Raw genomic sequence first — 27,145 nt, 5'->3', positions numbered from 1 at the left:
TATTAATCTGGAATTCAACAAATTGTCACAGTGACATGTAATGGATGAGATGTAATGGATTTTTAAAGTTGGAGGTATAGGGGGTTACAAGATAAGTCAATTAAGCATATAGGTGCAAAGTAATTAGTTGCCACTGGAGACGAGAGGGAATAAATCAGTAACCGGTACGGTCCTTTCAACCAAGACAAATAAGATCTATTGACACATTCCTCATACAAAATCGTTTGTTTAAAAAATGAATAAATTAATGTTGTAAAACAACCATGGCACACGTATTAAAAGACATCTAATGCACATGCTAATATTGGCAACAATATTTTGGCATGATGTTGTGTGGGCGAAACCATTTGATATTTGCCTAAGTATGATTGCTTATAGAAAATAATACCTGAAGCTTTTAAGTCATTTCAAATTCTCTGTCTGCAGTGAGGCAATGGAGTAGTAGACAACGGTAAATAGGTTCTTCAAGTTAAGGTGAAACAGGCATACTCCCTTTTTTAAAAATAGTATCTCCTCAAAAAGCCAAGTGTGCATCGTTTGGTATGTAACCAAAGTCAATATATCAATATATTGTAAATCTGCAATAGGGAAGTATTTCATAAGGTCTGGTGGTTTTGTTAAGTCTTTCAGATGGGCCAGTTTGTTGAAAAAATAGATACCCATGCTTCATGCTTTGCATCCTTTATTTAGAAAAAAGAAAAAAAAACACCTTTGTAGTCCTCGCTTGCTGTCCCGCACAGAGTTCTTCATCTGCCCCTATGAATACTTTATATTACATAACAACCAAAAAAAGGGGGGGGGGGGGGGGGGGGGGAGTGCTAAAATAAAATTTGGTTGGAGCAGCATTGGAGATGTTCGACCTTTTTGTAGTGTATAAAACATGAACGTCGCGTTTCGCCAACAAAAGAAGCCTTTTAGATGGACTTCCTTCTCCTCATGAGCCGGTGATTGTCTGAGAAGAAGCTGTGGAGGCCCGGGGACACTGAGCTGACGGGAGACGGGAAGAAGCTGTTCTTCAAGGTGCTGGGCGAGATCTCCTCGATCCGGTAGGAGAGCGAGTGAAAGTACTGGTCGGGGTTCAGCTGCGAGCTGAAGGAGTTCTGGTGGGAGAAGCCGACGCCACAGTCCGCCCCTCCCCCGCCGCCGCCGGGCGGGCCGCCGCCGCCCAACTCGTGGTAGCGCATGCAGGAGCAGACCGAGCGCAGGTCCCTCACCTCCGCCCGGTACTGCTGTTGCTGCTCCCGCCGACGCCCCTGCCGGCCGCCGCCACCACCGTGCTGCTGCCGCCGTAGCAGCGACTCCTCCTGGATGTGGATGATCATGCTGTTGTTCCGGTGGTTGCCCGCCAGCGACGCACGCTCCTCGGCGTCGCGCCGCTCGTCCTCGCTGTTCATAGTCAGGAAGCGCAGCACCACCAGGTTGAGGAAGGCCCCGATCACCGTCAGGCCCACCAGGATGTACATGAAGCTGAAGGCCACGTACAGGGGCTTCCGCTGGAGGGCCCGGTTCTTCTGGAGGGCCACGAAGTCCCCGAAGCCGATGGTGGTTAATGTGATGAAGCAGTAGTAGTAGGACTGGAAGAAACTCCAGTCCTCGTAGTGGGAGAAGGCGGCGGCGCCGATGCAGAGGGTGCCGACGCACGAGAAGAAGCCCACGGTCACCATGTTCTCCATGGAGACGTCGGTGATGCGCATGCCGCAGCACTTCTTGATGCGCTTGAGGAGGTACTTGACGAACGTGTTCATCCTCTCGCCGAGGCTCTGGAACATGACGAGAGTCAACGGGATCCCCAGGACGGCGTAGAACATGCAAAAGGCCTTTCCCGCATCTGTCCCAGGAGCCGCATGCCCATAGCCTGGAGAGAGAGAGAGAGAGAGAGAGAGAGAGAGAGAGAGAGAGAGAGAGAGAGAGAGAGAGAGAGAGAGAGAGAGAGAGAGAGCAGATGTTAGAAAATTGCTATCGTGACGTTGTCTCGGATCGGGTTGGCGGTCACAGGTTTTCCAGTGTTAACAGAAAAGCTCTATGACCCACCGGACCGACTATCTGACTAAGATAAAACCTTATTTTCTCCGGGGGAGGGGGGGGGGGGGGAATGCATCGTTGTCAACAGCACCGCCATACATGGCGATGTTTGGAAGCGGAAGTGCAAAGGCATAAACACGTTAAAAAGTAGAAAAACAGGTGTTCCCATTTCAGCTTGTGTTTACGAACATGACCAAGCAAAAACTAAATCTTGTGAAGGCTCCTTTGCCCCTGCCAAAAATTAGTATTGAATAAAAACAAGGCGTACCACATACTCGTTAATCTTATTTGCGCTCGGAGATTATAAGCGGGCGACGGTCCAATTAGTCAGAACTTCCCAAGAGTTTGGGAAGGAAGGTAGGAGGAGTTATTGGATGAGAAAGGACTCATGTAGGAGCCAGTGAGGCTCTTAGCTTAATTATAATTTATCTTTAGGCCACAAGCTGCTGACTCACACAGTAACAGACCTTTCAAACAGCAACCTGTCGACGAGAGGAGCCGTGTAGCCAGTAGATTTTTCATACAAGATGTAAATGACTGTGTAAAACACACCGCGTTGGACGAAAACGACTTTGTCAATTTACTCAATGCAACGGCGACGCATATCTCTTCTAGATACATTGTACACACACACGCGCGCGTTACAGCCCTGCTGCGCGTTTCATCGGAGAGGTCGAGAGCGTAGGGTCGCCTGCAGTGGAGAGCACCCCTGGACATTGTGGGGGGGGGGGGGGGGGGGTTAACCTTTTGGTAGAGTGGTAGTGAAAGGGTAAGCAGGGGGCGGTCCTCCCCCAGGACATTTTGAGCATCAAACACTTCATTTCCTGCATTCTGGTGTACTTTTCTGCACCAATTTGTGCCTTTTGTGCATACATTTATGGTGGAAAAGGCTTTATTTATATCAAGTTCAAGTTTCTTTATTAGTTGTCATACAGAAGTACAGAATACTTGTATACAAAATGCTTCTTTCTGTTACGCTCCAGAGACTGTGCTAGACAAAAATAGATAAGTATAAAATAAAATAAGTATAGCAAGTATAAAATAGAAGTCACGTACGTAGACACACAAGTGTTCAGTATGTACATATGTACAATGTTCAATGCAGAGTAGGAGTAACTGAGTTACCATACAATATACTATACAATATACTAATATACAATATACTATACAGTGCAAAGCAGAAATGGGATGAGGTACAATTTAGGTACAATTTACAGTAAGGTGTAATGAGGTATGGGTTGTAGTGAAAATTCTTTACCAATACATATAAAGTGTGTTTAGGTGTTCTAAAGTGTGTAAAGTGGGTGCTGCAGTGAGTATATAAAGGAAAAGGCAACATTCAGGTACCTCCTGACACAAATATAATGCAGTAAGGCTCTGAAACTTATAGTTACAGGTAAGAAGGATATATTAATTAATATTGATTATTTTTTACCTCTTTTGAGAGGGGGTTGTCTTTCATATTACCTATATTTTTTGAGGGGGACACATTTACTAAATCTACACAGCCACCATGCTAGCGCACACCCGGAACACACCCTCCTGATGCTGCCGGGGATCGAACCAGCAACCTTTATGTTTTCCGGTCAGCCTCTCTACCTCTCTAGGCCATCCTACCACCTCCAGCACTGAAGAACATCGTAACATCATACAAGTAAAACCATGAGCTACTCGAGAGCAGTGGTGTGTAACGTAAACGACCCACGGCCACAACCTAGTAAAGATGTAGAGCCACACACTGTAGCAGTGGTGTTCTTACTTCCAGCTGTACATGAATGAAGTACATAATTCATTGAATGCGAGAGGCCGAACAAGGCAATCTCATCTCTCCTCGTTGTCCTCGGCAGTAGGCCACCTCTGTTGTGTTTTAACAACTCGCACCACAGCCAAATAACACCCACCACCAGTTGGGCCTTTGTAGAATGCCAACGATGGCTTTCCAAAAACAAAGCTAGTGTTGCATTTCTGTCTCCATGGATAAAATGCACGTGTGTGTTCTCTCGTGTTTTCTGCCTTCAAGTGCTGATTCTCCCAAGTTCCCTTATGGTCTCTCGCCCACTCACGCTCATGTTTGCATATGGGTTCTTTTAAAAAAAATTATATAAACACAGCTCTCAATCTATCTGATTTGCAAATATAGCAACGAGAAATATGTATTTATTTTTATGTGCATGTGAAATCTGTACTATTGACCCGACACGTCTTCGCCCCCATGGAATTACATTTTCTTAACGCTATGAGATGAGGTAATGGAAAGCTGATTCTCAAGCTGATCTTTTCTACTGATGATACTGAGTTGATAAGAGTCATTCTCACATAGTGACATACTGTAGCGGCTGCTGCATTGCATACTTTCCACATTCCTAAGTACACAGAGACAGAACTTTCATCAAGAATTGCTGAATGAACATAATCTACTCAACTCAGAAACACACAAATCACCTTCCCCATCTCTTGCAATACAAATGTGTGAATAGTGATACGTTCTGGGGAGGTGGGATGAACTATAGGGTGTAAATCACTTATGTGAGTGTGTTTCCTTTATAGCTAATGGGGTTCTGATGATAGTAGGCTTGTGGGATTCATAGTATTGTTTCAGTGACGGCTTAAAGGAACATTATGGGAAATATGCTTACCGTCTTCTCCAGAGTGAAACAAGAAGATAATATTAGATACCAGTTTCCCGTCTGTGTTCAGTAGAAAGCTAGAGAACATGGCTGCTACAGGAGTTCTCACAACCATCTTGGGAGAAACCTCAACCCTTGTTGTAAATTGACTGCATTATATATTTATATAGGATATATTTAACAGGGCTGCTATTTATATATATATATATAGCGTATTATCCAAAGCACTTATCCCTCACATACACCCATTCACAAGGTGCCAACCTGCTCATCGGGAGTAGTTGGGGGTTAAGTGTTTTGCTCAAGGACACTTCGATACACTGCCGGGAGGAGCCGGAATCGAACCAGGAACCTTCCGATTACCAGACAACCGCTCTACCTCCCGAGCCACTGTCTCTAGACCGCTCTACCTCCTGAGACACTGTCTCTAGACCACTCTACCTCATGAGATACTGTCTCTAGACCGCTCTACCTCCTGAGACACTGTCTCTAGACCGCTCTACCTCCTGAGACACTGTCTCTAGACCGCTCTACCTCCTGAGACACTGTCTCTAGACCGCTCTACCTCCTGAGACACTGTCTCTAGACCGCTCTACCTCCTGAGACACTGTCTCTAGACCGCTCTACCTCCAGAGACACTGTCTCTAGACCACTCTACCTCCTGAGACACTGTCTCTAGACTGCTCTACCTCCTGAGACACTGTCTCTAGACCGCTCGACCTCCTGAGACACTGTCTATAGACCGCTCTACCTCCTGAGACACTGTCTCTAGACCGATCTACCTCCTGAGTCCTCAGCCACTGTCTCTAGACCGCTCTACCTCCTGAGCCACTGTCTCTAGACCGCTCTACCTCCTGAGCCACTGTCTCTACACCGCTCTACCTCCTGAGACACTGTCTCTAGACCGCTCTACCTCCTGAGACACTGTCTCTAGACCGCTCTACCTCCCGAGACACTGTCTCTAGACTACTCTACCTCCTGAGACACTGTCTCTAGACCGATCTACCTCCTGAGTCCTGAGCCACAGTCTCTAGACCGCTCTACCTCCTGAGCAACTGTCTCTAGACCGCTCTACCTCCTGAGACACTGTCTCTAGACCGCTCTACCTCCTGAGACACTGTCTCTAGACCGCTCTAACTCCTGAGACACTGTCTCTAGACCGCTCTACCACCTGAGCCACTGTCTATAGACCGCTCTACCTCCTGAGACACTGTCTCTAGACCGCTCTACCTCCTGAGCCACTGTTCCACCTCCTTCTTATTCTCCATCCCTGCCTCTGTTTCTCAATGTAAACTGTGTTCCTACAAAGATGCCGACTAACGTCCATAACAACAGTCTAATTCCCCGGCTTTCAAAGACCTTGTGAAGGTTGTGATAATTAATATGGGACCAAACAAATGGTCGTCTGCAGTGAACGAGGAGCAACTTTACATTCATTTCAACATCTCGGGACAAATTTTCTTCAACCATATGTTAATTAACAAGTTAATTAATATTGATTCTCATTCATCTAATTATTCCACCCAAGTAATTAAGAGTGTAATAAATTACACTGGCAGCCGTGAGGAATGGACAAACTTCATGAGCTTCCTGGCGCTTAAAGACGGGGCCGACATTAGCCCCGAACACTGCTCTCTAACCTCTTCTATTAAGTGTAGCCGGTGTTCTGTGTCAGCTAACGGGGAGCCTAATCAAATCATGAATCATAAATGAAGTGGGTTTTTCAAAATAAAAAATGTTTTTACATTGAACGTGAAGATCTCATATGAACAACGCCTTTCTTCCTGGCTATTTGAGTGGCTGTGATTTATTAATGGCTCATATATCAGAGGTATTCTACCTCCAATCTGATGGTTATCCTGCTCTGGAATCAGATGTGCAGGGTTCCATACTTAACCTCTGCACCTCTGGTATCCTCTTTTTTTTTTATCTTTTAAATTAACCAGATTGAACATCCATTCACCGTAATGGCAGTGATACAGCAGTGTTCGGCAGTGATAGTATCGCGCATCTGACTTTATGGGGGCAGGGGCTCAAACAGCAAAAGGGACACTCCCGCACCTAAATAATAACAATAAACACATTCTAAAGAAGGCAGGTTTGTGTATATAGCAGGGTAAAGGGACAGGAGCTCAAGTCCAGTTTTTGGACCGTATCCTGCACATGCCTGGCATGTTACATTACATACACAGTTGGCACCTTTAAAGCTTATACCGCAGAATACATGTAGCCATATTCTTTTGCGGGGGTGGGGGGGGGGGGGGGGGGGGGGAACACAGTCATAGGAAAAACATTTGGAGGTGTAAAGCTGTCCATTGTGCTCTCCTCATCAGTTGAACCATGCCAAAGGTAATCCACCAGCTATTTCAACAGATTAACCATCGAATGATTTCAAGGCATTTAGAGAATAACGTGTTTTGATGGAAAAACACTTAGAGGTTGTTAAAGTACACTATAAAGCTATAAACCACCACAGTACACAGTAAAACAAGAGTAAGTAAACCAAGATGGATTGCGGCTATGGAGGACTGAGATGACTGGCATGGTCTGATCATTTTTTATTAATGAGACTATTACAATGCTGCTTTTGCTTTCGGAACTGGTCCATTAAAGTGGTTCTTTGATGTTGTTGATTGGATACTTGCTTTCTTTCGCAGTGCTGGACCACATAATCATAATCTGTTTGTCCTGTTATAATGACACTATTATCTCTCGTTGTCAAGGGAACAGACACATTTGTTCTGCTGAGCGGAGACCTGCCATGCACAGGTGCTTTTGTAGCGATGTGCGTGTTCGGTGTGCAGAATAGTGTGTAGATGTGTGGGAAAATAAAACATTTTCTTTCTAATAAAAGAACGAGACTTGGTGCGCCCGTGTTTTACATAATTGGAGGGAGTTTAAAGAGGGGAGGCCTGTTGTCAGTGCAGACAGCAGATGAGCTGTTACCTTGTAGTGTCCTGTGTATCTTGTTTTTCCTTATGCTTGCCCTTTACGCAGACATTTTTGGGGGACATTTTCAACATCGATTTGGCTTCTGTGGGCCTGTATTTTCCTGACCGTGAAGTATATGAGATGAATGTTGTCACTGTTCTGAAACTGTTCTGAAAATGTGCCAGAAATACCCTTTTGATGATTCTAATGAGTATCTGACAGATGCCTGTACAAAACCGTTGTCCTGCCACATTTATAAGCCTCATAAATAGCGCTAGTGGGCACAGAGGTCCAGGATGTGACTACTGACCATCTGGATTGTAATAAGCACATCATTTGTGATAAGCTGCGACCAGTCTGGCTACAGGAACCCCCCCAGTCTTACTAGAACTTCCTGTCTAGAACCCACCTCACCCCTGCCCACTTTGACAACCTAGGATGGCTTAGAGACGACAGAGTACAGCAACTTGCAATGGGCCTGGTCTACAAGATACACTACACCACTAAGGTACCATGTACATCAGTGGAGGTTATTCAATTCAATTTTTATTATTATTATTTTTTTATTAGAAATGTTTTCCTCTGTAAAAGAAAATGCCAGTGAATTAAATTTTTTCTTCAAAAATGGCCAAGTGACAGCTCTGAGCTCTCTGATCAGGCCTGCTCATCACATAACTGCAGTGATGGCGAGCTGTCAATCACTATAGTGCAACTTATAGTGCACGGGTTGATCTTAGTTGATTATTATCCAATCAAAATAGGCTATTTGAGTCATCTAAGCCCCGCCCGTGCATTATTGCGCACGCCACTCGCGAACGGGGATTGAATGATTGACAGCCCTCAAAGTTCTGACACTCAAATCAAAGAAGAGCTCCGTGACTGTGATGATGCCATCAAGTTCTCCGGCTGTTTGATTGATTGATTGATTGAAAATTGTATTAACAGATTGCAGAATGGGTACAATACAGTACAGCTGTAACAACACAGTAGGCTAAATTAAACATTGCGCCAACATTAGGACAGCAGCGTGACTGTGATGATGTCATCACCAGTGATCTCCAGTAATCGGATAAGGAGTTTGGGGGAGGATTCGCGAAACATGTGTTTACCTGTGGCCAGGGAGAACCGGGAGTTGCATTGAAACCTACCAAGATAGACCCCCACGACCAAGGTTATCGGACTACCAGGTCAGACGGGCCGACTTAGTCTCGCTCTGAGTGGGCTGGCTGGGGAAGACGAATGGAGACCTTTTTCATCAGAAAATATCGAAGGATGGATTTAATTTACAAGTGATCAGATGGGAGGGAGTCTATTTACGAGGGACACTATTTCCTGTAACGTCGTCAATGGTGAGTGAATTTTTTTTTAAATATTTAGTAGCTGTGTGGGGCGCGGCGGGTCTGTGTTGATTATGAATTAATTGGCTGTATTTTACTGCGTGCGTTCACTGCGTTGGTATGCTTTCTGCCTTTCTGTGGGTAACGAGCGATTTATTTTGGTCCGCTGTGGCCTGGCCTGTGTGTGTGTGTGTGTGTGTGTGTGTGTGTGTGTGTGTGTGTGTGTGTGTGTGTGTGTGTGTGTGTGTGTGTGTGTGTGTGTGTGTGTGTGTGTGTGTGTGTGTGTGTGTGTGTGTGTGTGTGTGTGTCTGTGTTGTGTCTGTGTGTGTGTGTGTGTGTGTGTGTGTGTGTGTGTGTGTGTGTGTGTGTGTGTGTGTGTGTGTGTGTGTGTGTGTGTGTGTGTGTGTGTGTGTGTGTGTGTGTGTGTGTGTGTGTGTGTGTGTGTGTGTGTGTGTGTGTGTGTGTGTGTGTGTGTGTGTGTGCGTGCGCGCGCGCGCGTGCGTGCGTGTGTGTGTCGTTCAGTTCTATATAGTGCTGAGTGATGTGCATCTGAGATTGTTCTGGTGATGCGTTCTGTACAACATCTCTCCTCCTCCTCTCCCTCCTCCTCTTCCTCTCTCTCCTCCCTCTCTCTCCTCCCCTCCTCCTCTCCCCTCCTCTCCTCCTCCTCCTCTCTCCTCTCCCCTCCTCCTCTCCCTCTCCTCCTCCTCCTCCTCCTCTCTCGTGATGTTTGTAAGTGAGGCGTGTGTGTCAAGAGTTACTCCAAGGTCTTTAACTGTAGTGTCTGTATGCTGTCTTCATAACCACACTGTGTCTGTACTTCTTTATTAAATTTTTTTTATCTCTCCCGTCCTCCCCAATATTTTTAACTCACAGCCACCACTGCCACACACATTGGGGGATGTTTTAAAAATATAATTTAACATATAATATAATAATTTGTGCTTCACCAAAAAATTTGGTCAGCAGCCGCCACTGATGTACATTAGGGGTGGGGGGGGGGGGGGGGGGGGGAATCTATACGTAGTAGTATCACGATACTTTGCGTGACGATACTGTATCGATACAGGGACGCCAAGTATCGATATTTAATTATTCATAAATTATTATTATTATTATTATAATTTTTTGTATAAGGAAGTTGCATTGTTCATTTCAATACCTGTAATAGTACAGTAGTCCACACACACACACACACATGTGCATTCAGTTAAGTTGGAATATGTAATACAAACAGTTCAGTTTGTCAGGTACATGCAACACAGATTACAGTGTTTACATCTGTCTGCTTGAGAAAATACCATGTTCTGCAATAAAAATTATTGAAGTGAGATGAACAGACTGAACTTTATTTTATTAGATAAAACATGTTGACAAAGTTTTACTATGCAGTTGAAAAAAGGTAATACATTTAATTTAATAAAAAAAAAGAAATAAAAAAAGATTCGCAATACTCAGCGTATCGCAATACAAGTATCGCGATAGTATCGTATCGTGAGGTCTCTGGCGATTCCCAGCCCTAATGTACATGTCAAAATACTTCCCAAAGGTCAGTGAATACCACGACCACAACACCAGAGGAAGCTCAACAAATCATGTGAAACCCAGATTCGGCTCAAACTAGGGACTAAACACGTTTCGCAATTATGCCACATCAATGTGGAACGCCCTACCCACAGCTGTAAAGGAATGTGAATCACTACCCACCTTCAAAAACACTCTCAACGAGCACCTAGGGGAGGCTGCAATTCGAAACTGGCCCCTGTAAATGTCCTAACCCAACCCCCTCCAATGTACAGTTTTCAGGTTTTGGACCAAGGTTGTGCCGACACGCCCATTTATTCTGCACCAAGCCTTTGGAAGTTACATCCTACTGACTAGAGAAGAAGTGAGTACATTGTGAGTTACGGTGTTTTAACTAATTAAGGCTACTAAAGCAATGATTGGATTCTGGTTGGGGGCGACAGTGGCTCGGGAGGTAAAGCAGTCGTCTGGTAATCCGGAGGTTCCCAGTTCGATTCCCGCTCCTCCCGGCGCAGCGCGTCGAAGTGTCCTTGAGCAAGATACTTAACGCCTAATTGCTCCCGATGAGCAGGTTGGCACCTTGCATGTTTGCCTCCGCTGTCGGTGTGTGAATGTGTGAGTGAATGGGGAAACAAAATGTGAGGAACAAATTGTAAAGCGCTTTGGATAAAAGCGCTATATAAATGCACCATTTGCTATTTACAAGTGTTTGAACTGGTAAAATCCCATAGCCTACTTGTTTTAACTGACTCATAGCTTATTTTGATCTTGATCTGGACTCTTAAGTGGGTGTCTCATTGTTTTGTTTAGCTAACACTGGTCTTTAAGTGGCACAGCCTGCTCCCCCACATTAATCACAGGTGTCTGACATTAGTAATTAGAAGCTAGGAATATAAGAGCTTTCTGGAGGAGCAGATAGCGAAGCCTCGTAGAGCGAAGACAGACAAAGATATGGGAGTTTTCCTGCAGGAGTTAGCAGAGGAAGAAACCGACCTTCCACACCACCCACCAGAGTGCTAAGTCATTATTATTATTTATCCTATGAATGACTGATTTTTCCTTTTTCTTTCTTTCTATTCTCTGCCTTTCTTCCTCCCCTCTCCACCTATCCCCCTCAACAATGTGCTTCCTACCTATCCCTACCCTCTCCTCCAGACCAACTTCAGGCCGTCCGCCCTGTCCCCCTCCACCCTCTCCTCTGACATCCTGTCCACTCTACCTTTGAGTGAGACTTTCTCTGCTTTCCCCCCAGATACGGCAACCTCTACCCTCCTTTCAGCCATCTCGACCTCCTTCGACAAGCTCTGTCCCCTTGCCAAGAAGCTTGCTCGCCATTCCACACCTAGTCCATGGCTGTCAGATGCAGTGAGAGAAGAATAACAGACCCTGAGAGCGGCCGAGAGGAAGTGTAAAAAGACACGCCTCACTGGTGACATCACTACCTTTCATAACTTCTTGTTAGCATTCTCCAAAAACATTACTACTGCCAAAGCCTCTTCTTTCACCATAAGACTGAGGCCTCAGCTAAGAACCTCTGCAAACTGCATGCCACCATGTCCTCCCTCCTCACTCATATTTATCTCCCATTACAGACGCCGAAGCGTTGACACTGGTAATGTCAAACTAGGGCTGGGCGATAAAACGATAACGATAACTATCGCGATATTTCCTCAAAATAAACATGAAACGTGGTAGCAAAGTTTCGATATATCGATTTTCCAAGCTTGGATATGAGCACACAGTGTAGTATATTCCTACAGAACCCTACAATAATCTAAGGTTATTGTAGTACAGTACAAGGGGATTGCTTATCTGGAAGGAGGACAGAGGGATCATACGTGATAGAATTGTTGGTCTCCTCATCTGACTTAAAGCAGATGAAGAATAAACGTGTAGCCAGACAAACCAGAACTATAGTTCAACTCAACATTTATTTGAGCCAGAGGCCAAGAGTGAATAGAAGGTTGCCTTTCGCATACAAAAGATTATCAGAAAACATTAACATGGCTGCCGTGTACAGGAATCACAATAAGGTTTGCATCTCAAACCCCAATATGTACAGAAAACAGTCACTCGTTAACATAATTTGAACATACATTGACAATACTGTAAGCCCTTTTTGTATATAAGTAAGCCTGGTTTCTAAGCTAAGTTTACATTCTATTCTAACCAAACATGGTGGTTCCATTCGGCTTACTTACATTAAAACAGCTCAGCAGTAGTCTCTCGGTGGGGGGGGCGGTTGGAGCACGCAGACCTGGGTGGGGTCTGGGCTCCAGAATAACACTATGTGGGCCCTTATATCCTATCATTTCTAGCCAATAATAGCACATTTTACTAATATGGTCGTCCAATCCAGCGTCTTCTTGTGGGGGGGGGGGGGGTTGGTTCTTGTCTTCAGGTGGGGTGGTGTGAATAGCCCCCTCCTTCGGGCCATGGCTTCTCATGTTTGGACAGAGAGGGGGCCTGCCTATGGCCCCCGTCGTTGTCGTCCGTGAACAGAGGGGCCTATTACCATACAGTACTAACCAGAATTCTATAACAAGAGTGTAATCACCCTTCCTTTCATGTGACATTCTAAATGGTAGTATTCTTTGTAAGTTACCTACACCAACCTTTATTTACCAGATAATATAACTGTGATAAATATACCAGGATTTAGAGTGAGTCCCCATTTCGTCTGTGGGGTGCAACTTATTTACATAGTCTTTGTTGTCTCCTGATTACATTAGCTTGAGGGGGGTTTTATGACCTGTAACTGTTCTCCTACATACCGTTTGGGTAAGCAGTCTTCTTATGAGAGGGAGTTGGTGTAGAATGTCTGTTTCTCCTACATTATGACTCTCTAATTATTCACACCTATTAATTATGAAATTCAACGTCAATATTTACCACACACACACTAACAACCAATCAGTGAAGGAGATGGAGGACAGCGGAAGGAGACCCGCGCTGCACCTCTGGGTAGAGAGGTAGGACTCAAGTTGTAAACAAGGCTGGCTAGGATAATTAGCTTGCACGGCGCTATTTTATTGTTTACGTGCCGAGTGGGTGTGTGACGTGAATTCTGAGGCCACGGTTATAGTAGTGTGGGGTATACGGTGGACGTTGTTGCAATGTATTGGGGCGGAACAGAGGATTTTATGGTGATATTTAGTACATTGTAAACAAGGCTGGCTAGGATAATTAGCTTGCACGGCGCTATTTTATAGTTTACGTGCCGAGTGGGTGTGTGGCGTGAATTCTGATGCCACGGTTATAGTAGTGTGGGGTATACGGTGGACGTCGTTGCAATGTATTGGGGCAGAGCGGAGTATTTTAGGGTCATATTTAGTACATTGTCATGGGATACACCGCTTGCTCTGATTAACTGCTAACGTGCGCGGACTGATGATGACATCAACTCGAGACATTCGCAGCAGCAAAACAAGTCTATTAATAGCTAGGGATGCACGATAATTATCGGGCCGATATCAGCAATTATGACGTCATCCCGATAAACCCGATAACGTTATTAATAGCTCCGATAATATAATATATTTTTTGGTAAAAAAAAATGCGGTGTGTGTGAATTGGAATGAAGTGCGTTTGTTTTGACTGTAGGCTCCTCCCGTTTTGTCAGTACTGTGGTATGACTGACAGCGTGTGGTTTAGGAACAGGGTGTTTTACACAAATCCAGCGCTCCCTTTCTTGGCTGTGACGTAGCCACGCAAGTTTCTGGAAACAGCGCGGACGTTAACAACAAAGATGGCCGCGTCGGTACTCGGAATTTCAGAGGAAAAAGTTTGCTTGCTATTTGTAATAAATGCAATGCAGAAGTTCCACAAGGAGGGAAAAGGGCAACAACTTGCAATACATCCAGCCCGACGGGTCATCTGCCGCATCACCACCGCCACGACGGTGTGTTATTGTGTTAACTTAGAAGCCCACGACGACGCGAGGAGCTAAGCAAAGCTAGCCCCTTTTGTGGCTGTGATGCAACCCTTGGTTGAATACGCAGTCACTTATTGCTCCGTAGTAGCCAGGTTAATTTGCACCACCAAGGACTGCTTAAAAGCTAGCGGCTTGAGCCCTTGGGTCATTTCTGTCAAACTTCTTTAATTTAGCAAACTACTCGTCAATAGGTACAAGCGTGCTCGCGCCGTCGTCGCGGACCCCCAACACCGTGGCGGTGGTGATGCCGCAGGTGACCCGTTGTGGTGGTGATGTGAGGTGGTGATGTGTCCACTCAAAGCCTCTTTTTCAAGGCTCCGCTTTGAAAAAAGAAGAACAAAAAGCTTCGAGCGTCTTAGGTTGGATGCACCACAAGCTGTTGACGGATTGTGAATTTTCATTTGGAAAAATAAATATGGTCACTTTATCAGTCAAAACTGTTGTCTTGGCTTTTGTTTCTGTTGTCTGGTTAGGTCACATTTAAGTTGGTGTTAAGTTATTGTCCTGGGAAGTCTTTTTATGTATTATTATTGTATTGTGATATGTTTTGTTTCATGTTGAAAAAAAAAATTTTATCAGAAAAAATATATACATTAAATACATTTTATAATACAATAAATATCGGTTATCGATATCGGTTATCGGCTTGAGGAGCATAAAGTTATCGGTATCTGTGTCAAAAAAGCAATATCGTGCATCCCTATTAATAGCCCGTCCATCGGCGCCGGGCATAAGAAGTTAATTAAACTTGACAGACATTATATCGACGATAATTATTGATATCGAGTTATATGAAAATAATTTTATAATTTTATCGCGATAACGTTTTTGGCCATATCGCCCAGCCCTACGTCAAACCGCCCCACTACATGCCTGCTGGACCCGATACCCTCCACACTCCTCCAGACCATAGAACCAGACCTCCTCCCATTCCTAACTGCAACCATCAATTCCTCTCTCAACCCTGAACCCCACCATCATAGTTAACTATCGCTCTGTCTCTCTTCTCTCCTTCCTCTCTAAATCACTTGAATGTGCTGTTTCCAACCAGCTCACTGATTATCTAGCGATAGGCCTCTCTGCCCTGTTTCTCCTGGACCTAGGGTTGCCACCTTTGACCAATAGAAATAAGGGACACCTGGCATCGAGCGTGCACGTAGCATGTGCGGAAAAAATATTTGGGCGGTTTTGGGGCGTTTTTTGGGTGAAAATGGACGGATTTTGTCACTATTTTTTTTTTTTAACTTTATTTCGGTTTTAGAGTTAGGGTTAGGGTTATGTTATTTAATTATTTTGGGGAGCCAGCCCCCCAAACTCCTGAAATGCATAGAAATCTATGAAATCTAAATAAAACAATCTATGACATTTATATTAAAAAGAGCTAGCCCCCCAAACCCCTAAAATACATAGAAATCTATGCATTTTGGAACAGTTACTATATATAGTCAAAAAAGCATTTAGTCATACTTAAAGTTTAAAGTGCTTTATTTGCATTTAACATTGTTTAAATAAATTGGCTGAACTATAGCCTCAACTTGAGCATAATACTCATAATACTATGCATATAAAGTGCTGTAAAAACAAAGCCTGGGAACACGTTTACTGAAAGAGGACAATAATACAATGAAACACTTGTGTGACCCAAATTAAAAGATTAATAAAAAATAAAGTGCAAAGAAGGGTAGGCTCCGGGCTGCCAGGGCAGGTAAATAGAAATACTGACATCTAGTTAAAAACACAACCAGATAAATAAGATGTAATATCCCATACCGAATCAATCTCAGGAGATGTTTCAGTCATGAAGAACTGTGACACCTGTGCTTGGGTCCTTATATTTTGGGAATGTTGTTCTCCTGATGCATGCTGTCTGATGTCAGTCAGTCCACCATGCGCCACAGAAAACACACACCTACTGTACATACTTTGCAGTTTGCTTTATAAACATCTCCCTCTTCCCACTCACGTCTGTACTTCTGGAGGCGTTTTGTCTCTTAGCAACGTGAAAGCGTGAATTCTCATTGGTCGGTGAGCTGCTGAGCGCACGCCCATCATACCAGAGTTGCCAAGTCTGTTTATTTTCCGCAACTTTTGGACACACTTTTGCTTGTTTTTGTAGGTCGGCTGGCTCATTTCTCTCACTAAACTGGCAACCTTAAAATACGGGACAAAGGGCGTCCCGTAACAGTTCAATACGGAACGCGTCTTTTAGTTTTCCAATTATGGGACGATTCCGTATTTTAAGGGACGGTGGCAACCCTACCTGGACCTGTCAGCAGCCTTCGACACAGTCAACCATCCTACCTTGACAACCGCTCCTACCAAGTATCATGGAGTGGTACCCTGTCTGCACCCGGCCCCCTACAGACGGGTGTCCCCCAGAGCTCAGCCCTTGGACCCCTCCTCTTCTCTCTATCTCTGGGTAACATGATCACGTCTCATGCCTTCTCATATCACTGCTATGCCGATGACACTCAACTCTTCCTCTCCTTTCTTCCCTCAGATATCCATGTCTATGAGCTACTGTAGGGGTGTAACGGTACGTGTATTCGTCCCACGACTTCACGGTACGGACGTCACGGTTCGGTACATCCAGCCATACGACGAATACATCTCATACGACACTAGGTGAAACTAGGGTTGCACATTTTACAAATGTGGTCTATGGTGGAATGAACTTCCCACCACAGTCAGGACAGCCGAAACCCGCCCAATCTACCATCGTCGACTAAAAACACACTTCTTCAATACATGTTTTCATATTATATAAATACTAAGGCCGGGCCGTTACCGGGCTAAGTTAACGGCAGACTATTATCGCGCGATAAAAGAATTGCCGTGTTAATCTATTCTCAAAATTGGGTCTGGGAGCCAATTACATTAGCTGATGTATACCTGGTCGAATTACTCTGTGTGCGGAGACACGTTGTGAGCGTGTTTGTTTACACACTGCTACTACACTCGCGTCGCCAATAAACATAAAAAGTTCAAGACATTGCGTCGGTCTGAGAGAAGAATCAAGCATCGGAAATACATTTGGCCTGCAGTATTCTGTTGTGGATGGTTAAAACCTTTGTTTACATATTGTGGTGTGGATTAAAACGTTCGTTTTCTGCCTGGCTGAAATCAAGCTGGCAGGCTTGTTCGAAGTTGAACACAGCTAGAACCTCCACCACAAGTCTCTGTAAGTAAGCTAGCTAATGGCTAATGTATCCTTACACTACTGACAAGTATTTTCATATCTATGCCCACCTCTAATAAATACTAACATTTGTACCGTCTTTTACTATTATGCACTCTGCTACTAAGGAATCTACCTTGTCTATATTATTACCTACTATGCTAATATGTACTCAAGACTGTAGCACTCAAGCTCGACACTGTTTGACGAACAATGCTACTTACCCTTAGCTGCCAGAATTGTACCCTTCCTGCTGACTTGTTGTACAGAACTTGTAAATCGCTTTGGATAAAAGCATCAGCTAAATGACTAAATGTAAATGTATTCATATTTTGTTTTAATATGATTAAAAGTAGCCTAAGGAGGAGGTCGGTGTGGTGCAGGAGGACAGCTGGTATTACAGAGAGCTGGTAATACAGGAGGAGGAACGTGGTTGGAAAACGAGAGACGGGTAAGACTTGGTGATCGCCTGTAGTCTTTGATCGTCAGGCCGAGAGGAGGCTCCCTAATGTAGGAGGTGTTCAGGGAGTCGTTTACATCACAGACTCCAAATTCAAAGAAATACACAGAGCATCCGTTCCAAAGGTTTATAGACGACGTGCACTCGAATTCCTCGCATCTCGTCCTCGATTACTCTGTGAAATGTCACAAGGAAATGAGGAAGAGTTGCGAGGAGAATAGGCGGAGGAAACAAAATGTGTTCAAATAAATGGATTATGAAATGGATAATAAATTACTAACTATTTAGGGATGGGTGTGAGTAATCTATTACTCAAGTACTTGCCGTTTCAGGGATGTCCGATATTATCGGCCTACCGATATTATTGGCCGATATTGGCATTCAAATGTAATATCGGAAATTATCGGTATCGGTTAAAAAAAGAAAAGATTTTCTTTATTTTAAATTTTAAATTTTTGATTTATTTAACCTTTATTTACCCAGGCAAGCAAGTAAGAACAAATTCTTATTTTATTTATTGTCAAAAGTATGCATAATGTTGTGTTAATTCCACAACAAGAGATATGTAATGTTAATTACCTGAAATTATTCAGTTTTTTTTTATGGAAACCCTGCATATATCGGTATCGGTTGATATCGGTATCGGAAATTAAGAGTTGGAAAATATCGGTATATCGGATATCGGTAAAAAAGCCAATATCGAACATCCCTAGTTTCAACTGAACTCGAGTGTTTTTTGAGGGTGGTAAATTATTTTTAATTTAAATGTTTTTTATATATATATACGTTCACCAAAAGTGCCTGTTTGTGCCAATGAAACAGAAAACTCGCTCTGAAATCCCACGGGGTGTGAGTTGTTGTAGGAAGCTGGAAGCTGTGGTGCATGGATAGTACACGTAATGTTAACGGAAAACGTTTTTAAAAGATTAAAACAGTGGTTTGTGTTTGTGCATTTCCAAATTGTGCCAATAACATAGACCAGCGGTTCCCAAAGTCGGGGTCGCGACCCAAAGGTGGGCCGCGAGCAGCCACGGGTGGGCCGCGAGATGATTTAAATTTTTTTTTTTTTTTTTTTTTTTGTCAGGCCACTGCACTTAGAAGCAGGCCAGGACAGTGTTTCTAGTTGTATTCTAAAATTCTATTCTATTGTATTCTAAAATGTGACTATATGGTTTTATATTAACTTAATAAATAAACAAAAACGAAAAATCTACTTATTTCAACGAACATTTCAAACTAAATAACAGATTATGCACATAAAACGCTGAAAACAACCGAAGCAACAATAGTATTTTAATGAGGCTATTATTATTATCATTATTATTTTGCAACAAGTTAGCCCTCTCATAAATAGCACATATAAATGAATAACTAACTTGAACTAACTTAATAGGATTGAAGTGATATTTGGCTTAAAAAATCGGTCGCCTGGCAAAAAAAAAAAAAAAAAAAAGCCCGACGATGTGCATTGGGCCGCGGCTCTCTGACGCCTTATTTTCTGGGCCCTGGCCTGAAAAGTTTGGGAACCCCTGACATAGACTATTGATACGGACATGCTGTTCCAAGAGCAGAGAGACCTGTTTCGACTAACAATACACATGAATAATATATTGCTGAGTGAGACATAATAAAATCGGTAGCGTGTGTGTGTGACAATATCTCGTTATTATTGCTGCTGCCATGCACTTGCATTCTAAAAATAGATTTCCCTAAACAATTGCTCGAGCACTACCCGAGTAATTCATGCGAGTACTCGATCTGGGAAAACTCGTGCCCATCCCTAATAATATTACACCATTTTATAGCTTATAGGCTATAGTAACTGATACATGTAAGTGTGAATTTCTCCAGACCTCTCTTGGCAGAACCTGAGGTGTGGCCAACAATAGCAACCCCTGCTGCGGCTGGGTAGCATAGAGGTAGGGTATCGAATCCAGCGATCAGCGGTACCTCCGGCTTGGTCAGTCATGCCTACTAACACAATTGCCAGTGTTACCGGGTGGGAAGCCGGTGGGGTATGTGTCCTGGTCGCTGCAAACAGCGACTCCTGGTCGGTCAGGGCGCCTGGATCTGGGGGAAATAGCGTGAACATCCGTGTGCATTACGTTCCCTCAGTGAAACTCCTCGCTGTCAGGTGAAAAGAAGCGGCTGGCGACTCCACATGTATCGGAGGAGGCATGTGGTAGTTCTACACCCTCTCCAGACCGACAGTGGGGCAATGCGCGCAACGACCAGGATGGGAATTGGCATAATGACTAAATTGGGGGATGGGAGAAAAATACAGAAGAAAAAAAAGAGCAACCCCTCACCTATCCCCACTCAACTCCAACCCACACATCAGACCAAAACAAAGACAAAATGTTTTAAACAAAGTGCAATACCACGCAGGGCTCTTGTGCCTAGAGGTCACCGTTTGATGACATTACAGATTCTACCTTCAGAAATGGTTGCAATGGTTCAGTTTCTGAGTCAGAGGGGACTTGAGGATGGAGGATGCATGCTGACAGATTCACTCACAGAGCCGCCAGAATGGAGACAAACACTAGGTGCAGCGAGGACCTATTGCTATACGGGTCAAAGCATGGCATCCTGGAGTGGCTGGGAACGTGTAGTGGTTAGAAAGTCGATGCACACAGGACTGGTTGGGAATTGGGGCTTGAAAGTGGAGGAGAGACAGAACGGTCCTTTTTGTTTAACTATAGGGCTGCACAATTAATCGAAAAAAAAAAAAAAAAACGCAATCTTGATTCATAGACCTATCCAATCTAATTCCTAATTTTTTTTTTTAATTTTTTTTTTAATTTTACTAAATTATGACGAAAAATAAGAAACGTGTGAGAGAATCGTGATCTCAATTCTTAGAGAGAAAAATCGTGATTCACATTTTAGCAAGAATCGTGCAGCCCTTTGACAGACGGACTGCAAACAAGTCAGAGTTCGGGTTGCGGAAGAACCCAATGCTTTATATATATATATATATTTTTTTTTTATTATCTTTTTCCCCCCTCCTTCTTTTTCCCGATTTTTCTCCCATCCCACTGTTAGTCGTTATGCCAATTCCCAACCCCCTTCCTGGTTGTTGCGCACTTTCCCCTACTGTTGGTCCGAGAGGCCGGAGACTGTCACATGCTTTCCTCCGACGCATGTGCAGCCAGCCGGCAGCCAGCCTGGCCGCGCAGATTCTCACCGGGAGAGTGTAACGTGTGGGAGGCCGCACTACCTCTCTCCAGATCCTACCCTTGCTGAGCAGGCGCCCCAACCGAACTGTAGCGGTCGCTGTCCACAACGCCGAGGACCCACCCACGGCTCCCCTCCCCCTAACTCAGCCAAACAAGTTAGTATAGCGATCAGCCTGAGCCAAGGCAATGCTGACTCTCCGGGAGTCGAGCCAATGCTTTATATTTATGTTTATTTATCGAGTTATATAGCTTCACGTTATTTGCTGCAAAAGTCTGATTTCCTTCTGCAACATGATAGCGATAGGAGATATCCACAGATGTATCAGCATATCACAATAAATACGGTCTTGCACGCTGGGTAGATGTCACACTCTTTCATGCCAAAATGAATCATCATATTTTAAAGACTACACACACTATTTTGGCTGTGTTCGTGTTATTCTCATGATGTGTTTGCCATACAATATGGCACAGCGCCACAGCTCATTGGCCACAGTTGTCATTTAATTATAACCACCTGCTATTTGATTACAATCACCTGTTTGCGACCAGGACGTCTGCGATCGAATACTATGAATTATGTAGGATGTGACAAAAAACACTGCTTAGTGTTATATTACAGTTACAGTCTACAGATTGCAGTTAAGAATCTAGCTGGACAAAAGGTGCTCGGTCAGAGAACATGCCGTAGAGCTGAAATGTGCCAAATTGTCAAATCGTAAAAAATTACTGCAAAAATGTTTTATTGCAAAAACATTAGAGTAAGATATTTTTTGGAACAGTGTACCACTCACTCTGGTTGTCTGGCGTGATATCCAAAGTACTTCCTGTGTTTAAAATATTCATGTAAAATCTGAGTGCATGATTCAACCTTTGTTTGGCTCAATTCCAAATATCGTTTCATATCATTTGTTTCTGCTCACATGGCTGCCTTCCTAACCGTCTGTTTGTGCGTGTGTGTGTCTGTGTGTGTGTGTGCGCGCGTGCATGAGAGAGTGTGTGTGTTTGTAGTATTACGTAACGTGAATATTTGCTCTTCCCTCATGGGAGAATCAATATCAAATGCATCCTCTTTCGCTCATAGAACTCATCGTCATGCACACACAGACCGCCTAATTACTCCACTAGTGTCGAGCAGTTGCTTAAACCGATGGCTTTTGCTCATCTTTTCTGGAGGTTAATCCACCTCAAATTATTTCAGCTGGCCCCAGTGTTGTTAATTGCTCGGAGCCATGGCGTGATTCATTAATGAGGGCCACGAGGCGAGGTAAGTGCACTTTGTCCAGTTCCCCGTTCCAAGTCTCCACATCACTGACAGGGCTTAGTGGGAACACCATGGTTATATGGTTATAGACTTATAGTAGCTATGAAAGGGAGGGAGACTGTCATCCGTTGGAACTATAACTCTCTCAACAATGCCATTGTTATGGTAGCGCAGCAGTTTTTTGGCCTTTCGGAAATCACCATCTTCTAAAGGGCCAAGTGCATAAAGATGTCAGCTTCCTTATACGGTTTCATTATTTTCCTATTTGGGCGAACAGTGAAAAGTAGCACCCAGACACCATGGTGTAAAGTAACTAAGTATTTTTACTGCACTGCATTTCAAGGGAAATATTGTACTTTTTACTCCACTACATTTATCTGAACCCATCAGTTACTAGTTACTTTGAAGAAAATTATTTTGCATAGAAAACATAATAATGTATATAACATAATATATACAAATAAATTCAAAGAATATATACGATAAGATTTAGATAAGATTTGTTTATTAAGGACAATGCAAATTAATTAACATCATTTACATGAGTGTATGCATAACATCACAGCATGATAAGGACGTAAATATGCCGGGAATAGCACAGGGCTAATTTCCACCCGTAGTCCCAACATAAACAAACACAAAACGGACCTTACAACGTTCATTCATAAAAACTGACATCACTGACATGACCACACTAACATGACATTCAGTCATTCAGTACAACATCACTAACATCCCTAATGAGTGCATATTTGGCTGTCTAACGTTCACATTTGAAGCATTTCAACTCCAAGAGGACGTAATCAGAGCAGCATAACTGGACCACATACCACTCTAACATAACATTTAACCAGAGCAGCATAACTAGACCACACACTCTAACATAACATTTAACCAGAGCAGCATAACTAGACCACACACTGTACCACTCTAACATAACCTTTAACCAGAGCAGCATAACTGGACCACACAATGTACCACTCTAACATAACCTTTAACCAGAGCAGCATAACTGGACCACACAATGTACCACTCTAACATAACCTTTAACCAGAGCAGCATAACTGGACCACATACCACTTTAACATCACCTTTAACCAGAGCAGCATAACTGGACCACATACCACTTTAACATCACCTTTAACCAGAGCAGCATAACTGGACCACATACCACTTTAACCTATAGAGTGTGGATACACAAACGTCATGTATAATGTGTACTTTTACTTTAAGTACATTCAATAGCAAATACTTCTCTACTTTAACTTTTTTTTGTATAATTTTTCAATTATTTGAACAAACATACATATACCAAAATATAGACAGTGATTATTGAAATAAACATACAAATTAAACACTCAATTATTCAGACTAATATACATACATACAGACATAAATGTATAGACATCCAATTATTCTAACAATAGACATCCAATTATTCTAACAAAGTCTTCTCTACTTTTACTTAAGTATAATTTGAATGGAGGACTATTACTTTGACCAGAGTACTCATTTATCTGAGTATTTCTACTTTTACTTAAGTAAAGGAACTGTGTAGGCCTACTTCTTCCACCACTGCCCAGACATTAACATGCATTATTACCGGTCGTGCTGAGGAAAGATAAGACGGAGTGAACGCTTATCATTGGTTTGTTTGCTGGTGGGTTACAATGAAATGATGACTGATTAGTATTGATTGGTGATGTCAGAGAGACTCCAAATCACATCCTGTGTTCTACTTGGTCATCAGTAGCATGGCCCTCAGGGGCCCACCACCCCTCCCCTTCTCACCACCAGATGGTTTGTGACCCAAGCCTTAGTTTTGACACACTATCAACAAATGCGTTGGGGACCAGGGTTGCCAGGTTGCCAGGTACCCAGGTGGGGTATCTCTCGGGGTCTTTCTGTGTGGAAAAAAGAGATAAACCCAATGGAAAAACATGCGGAACAGATCACTAACGCTGTCGCGTCCCTGACGAAGACGGACAGGAGCACTTGGATTGGTCCCTGGGTGCGGCCCCACACGCCCATTTTCTGCTCCCGGGCTGCCCTTGGGGGGGAAGGGCGACGGGATGGGTCAAGCGCAGAGAGGAGATTTAATTGGTGACCCAAAAATGTGTGTGTGTGTTCCTGTGTGTGTCGCCCATCTTGCATGTTTGTGTTCACTGCATGACAATGAAGCAATGTGTGCTACAAATAAAGACTTCTAAATTAAGACAAATAAAGATTTCTTGATGATCAATTCATCCATTTATGGAGATACCTTTATTGAATAATTTCATATATTAATTTCCTTTTTATAAATTTTTTTTTTTTTTTTATTGGTTGGGGCCCCTACGTGGACTTGATTTTCTTGTAGAACTAGTCGGCTCTGTTGCAGATGTCCAACATGTTATACTGTACTGTATGTAATACTCTGTGGACTAGCATCTGTACAGTAGCCTGTGTACTGTGTGCCTCTGGCCTCCTCTTACTATCCTTTCACCTGTGATCCTAACCAATTGTGTTCTAACAGCAATCACGTAACACAAATAATACTATTTTCATTCATTTCTTTATTTAACCTTTATTTGACCAGGATAGTCACTTGAGATCAAGATCACACTGGTGTAATAATCATGCAATGGAGGCTGCTGTGCATGTAGGTGCAAATGTAACAGTAAAGTGCAATAGTAATATACAGTACAATGTACAGGTGATTAAACTGGGTATAAAATATATAAATGAGTTATACTGAGTATAGTGCTAATCAGATGTATGTACAGAGTTGTAGTATTAATATATACAGGCATATAGACACTATGGTAGTAGTCATACTGGCCAGCAGCGTGACTAGTAAGATATGTACAGATATTGTATCTACACTACAGACATGCAAAAAGGATTATATGCAGGTAAATTATGTACTACTGACAGATATATATGTATACCGTACCAGTCAACAGTTTGGACACACTTTTTCATTCAGTTCAATGAGAAAGTGTGTCCAAACGTTTGACTGGTACTGTATATTTATATAAATATATATATATACATATATATATATGGTATATACAGCATTATTGTGCATTCTATTGTGCAGAATTGTATGGGTTATATATGCAGGTGTATAAGTAGGTATATAGAAGGATTTATATGCCGGTGATTAAACTGTATAAAATATATAAATGAGTACTAGCTACTGGGTATAATAGTGCTAATCACATGTAGTTGTATTAATATGTACAGTGATACAGGTATGAAGACATTTATTATTTGTGTTTGTGTATTTATTATTATCTATTGATATTAGTAGAACACTGAGAGCTTGTTTACGTTTGTATTTCCTTATTCCACCATCTTGGATCACACTGAATCAGGTAAGCATCACATGTGACAGGTACGTACGTATCTGTCGTCTGTCAGGAGGTTTCACTACAAAACTGCGCTAAAGGCAGGGGTGTAAAAAGTACCCAGAAATTATACTTAAGTGAAAGTATGGGTACCGTCTCAAAATCGTACTCAAGTAAAAGTGAGAGTATCTGGCTAAAAACACACGTTAAAAGTCAAAAAGTTTCTACTTTTAAATGTACTTGAGTACTAAAAAGTAAAAGTAAAAACTTTTTTTTAATTCCGGGGCAATGAAATGTTCCGTTTCGTCCTCTTTCCATCACTCGTATCTTCTGTAGCTCGTCACTCTGACTGTCTATTCTTCTGATAGCAGGTGTTTAATCCCCAAAGATCCCCGCTTTCTAGTCTTGCACAAGGACCAATCGGCATGAGTATGGGCGGGTTAATTTTCCATTGATGGGGATTTGATTGGCTGTTTTTAAATAAAGTGCGGCCGCAGGATTGATAACGTTAACGTTAGTTCGGCCAGAGAAACAAATATACTAATTAAAATAGTTGGACCTGCGAGATTTGTACTTTGTAGGTCTGCATTTTAAATGTAGTAAGGAGTAAAAAGTATGTTTTCTTTCTCTGAGTATACAAACCTAATAATACTTGAGTAAAGTACAAATCCCCAAAAACAGTACTTAACCCTTTACCGGCCAAGTAACCATTTTTGGCCACTTCCCCATATGATATATTTAGCCAGGTGGGAGAGGGGGGGATCTTTAATCTATGAAAAAAACATCTTCCAGCCAATCAGCACAGGTCAGGCTATGACACAGATATTGTCACCATCCCATCTGACCAATCAGGATAGACCCTGGGGATCTGCAACGTCCTTCTTTTCACTTCACACTGGTGAAGTGACATAGTGTCCATTTTTAGACATATGCCCGATGCATCTAGTCAGTCACACTTAGGGTATTACTTCAACCATGTAGTACCCTGTAGTGCCATGTAGTACCCTGTAGTACCATGTAGTGCCATGTAGTACCCTGTATTGCCATGTAACCTGTAGTACCATGTATTGCCATGTAGTACCCTGTATTGCCATGTAGTACCCTGTATTACCCTGTGTAGTACCCTGTAGTACCATATAGTACCCTGTGTAGTACCATGTAGTACCTTGTAGTACCATGTAGTGTCATGTAGTACCATGTATTACCCTGTAGTACCATGTAGTACCCTGTAGTACCATGTAGTTATATAGTTTTGTCCGCTATTCTTCTTTGGGCCTTTATCTGCTACTGTTGCCATGGCAACGCAGATTCAAGAAAACTCCCAATACATTTGATTATTTATTTTATGTTATGAATC

General features: G+C 43.0%; 1 protein-coding gene across 1 annotated transcript in view; it reads right to left on the bottom strand.

Annotated features, from left to right (window-relative positions):
* Window positions 1–914: 914 nt before the first annotated feature.
* The window catches only part of kcnk9 (potassium channel, subfamily K, member 9), a gene marked incomplete at both ends in the record, with an annotated part of 94,619 nt that continues 68,388 nt past the window's right edge, over window positions 915–27,145 (bottom strand). Inside the window, 1 exon segment of the mRNA XM_084313575.1 lies at window positions 915–1,855. Coding sequence (XP_084169701.1) covers window positions 915–1,855 — 941 coding nt within the window.

The sequence above is a fragment of the Notolepis coatsorum genome (assembly GCF_963971535.1).
Source record: "Notolepis coatsorum genome assembly, chromosome: 4".
Taxonomy (NCBI): Eukaryota; Metazoa; Chordata; class Actinopteri; order Aulopiformes; family Paralepididae; genus Notolepis; species Notolepis coatsorum.
This window is presented reverse-complemented; position numbering and strand designations above follow the sequence as displayed.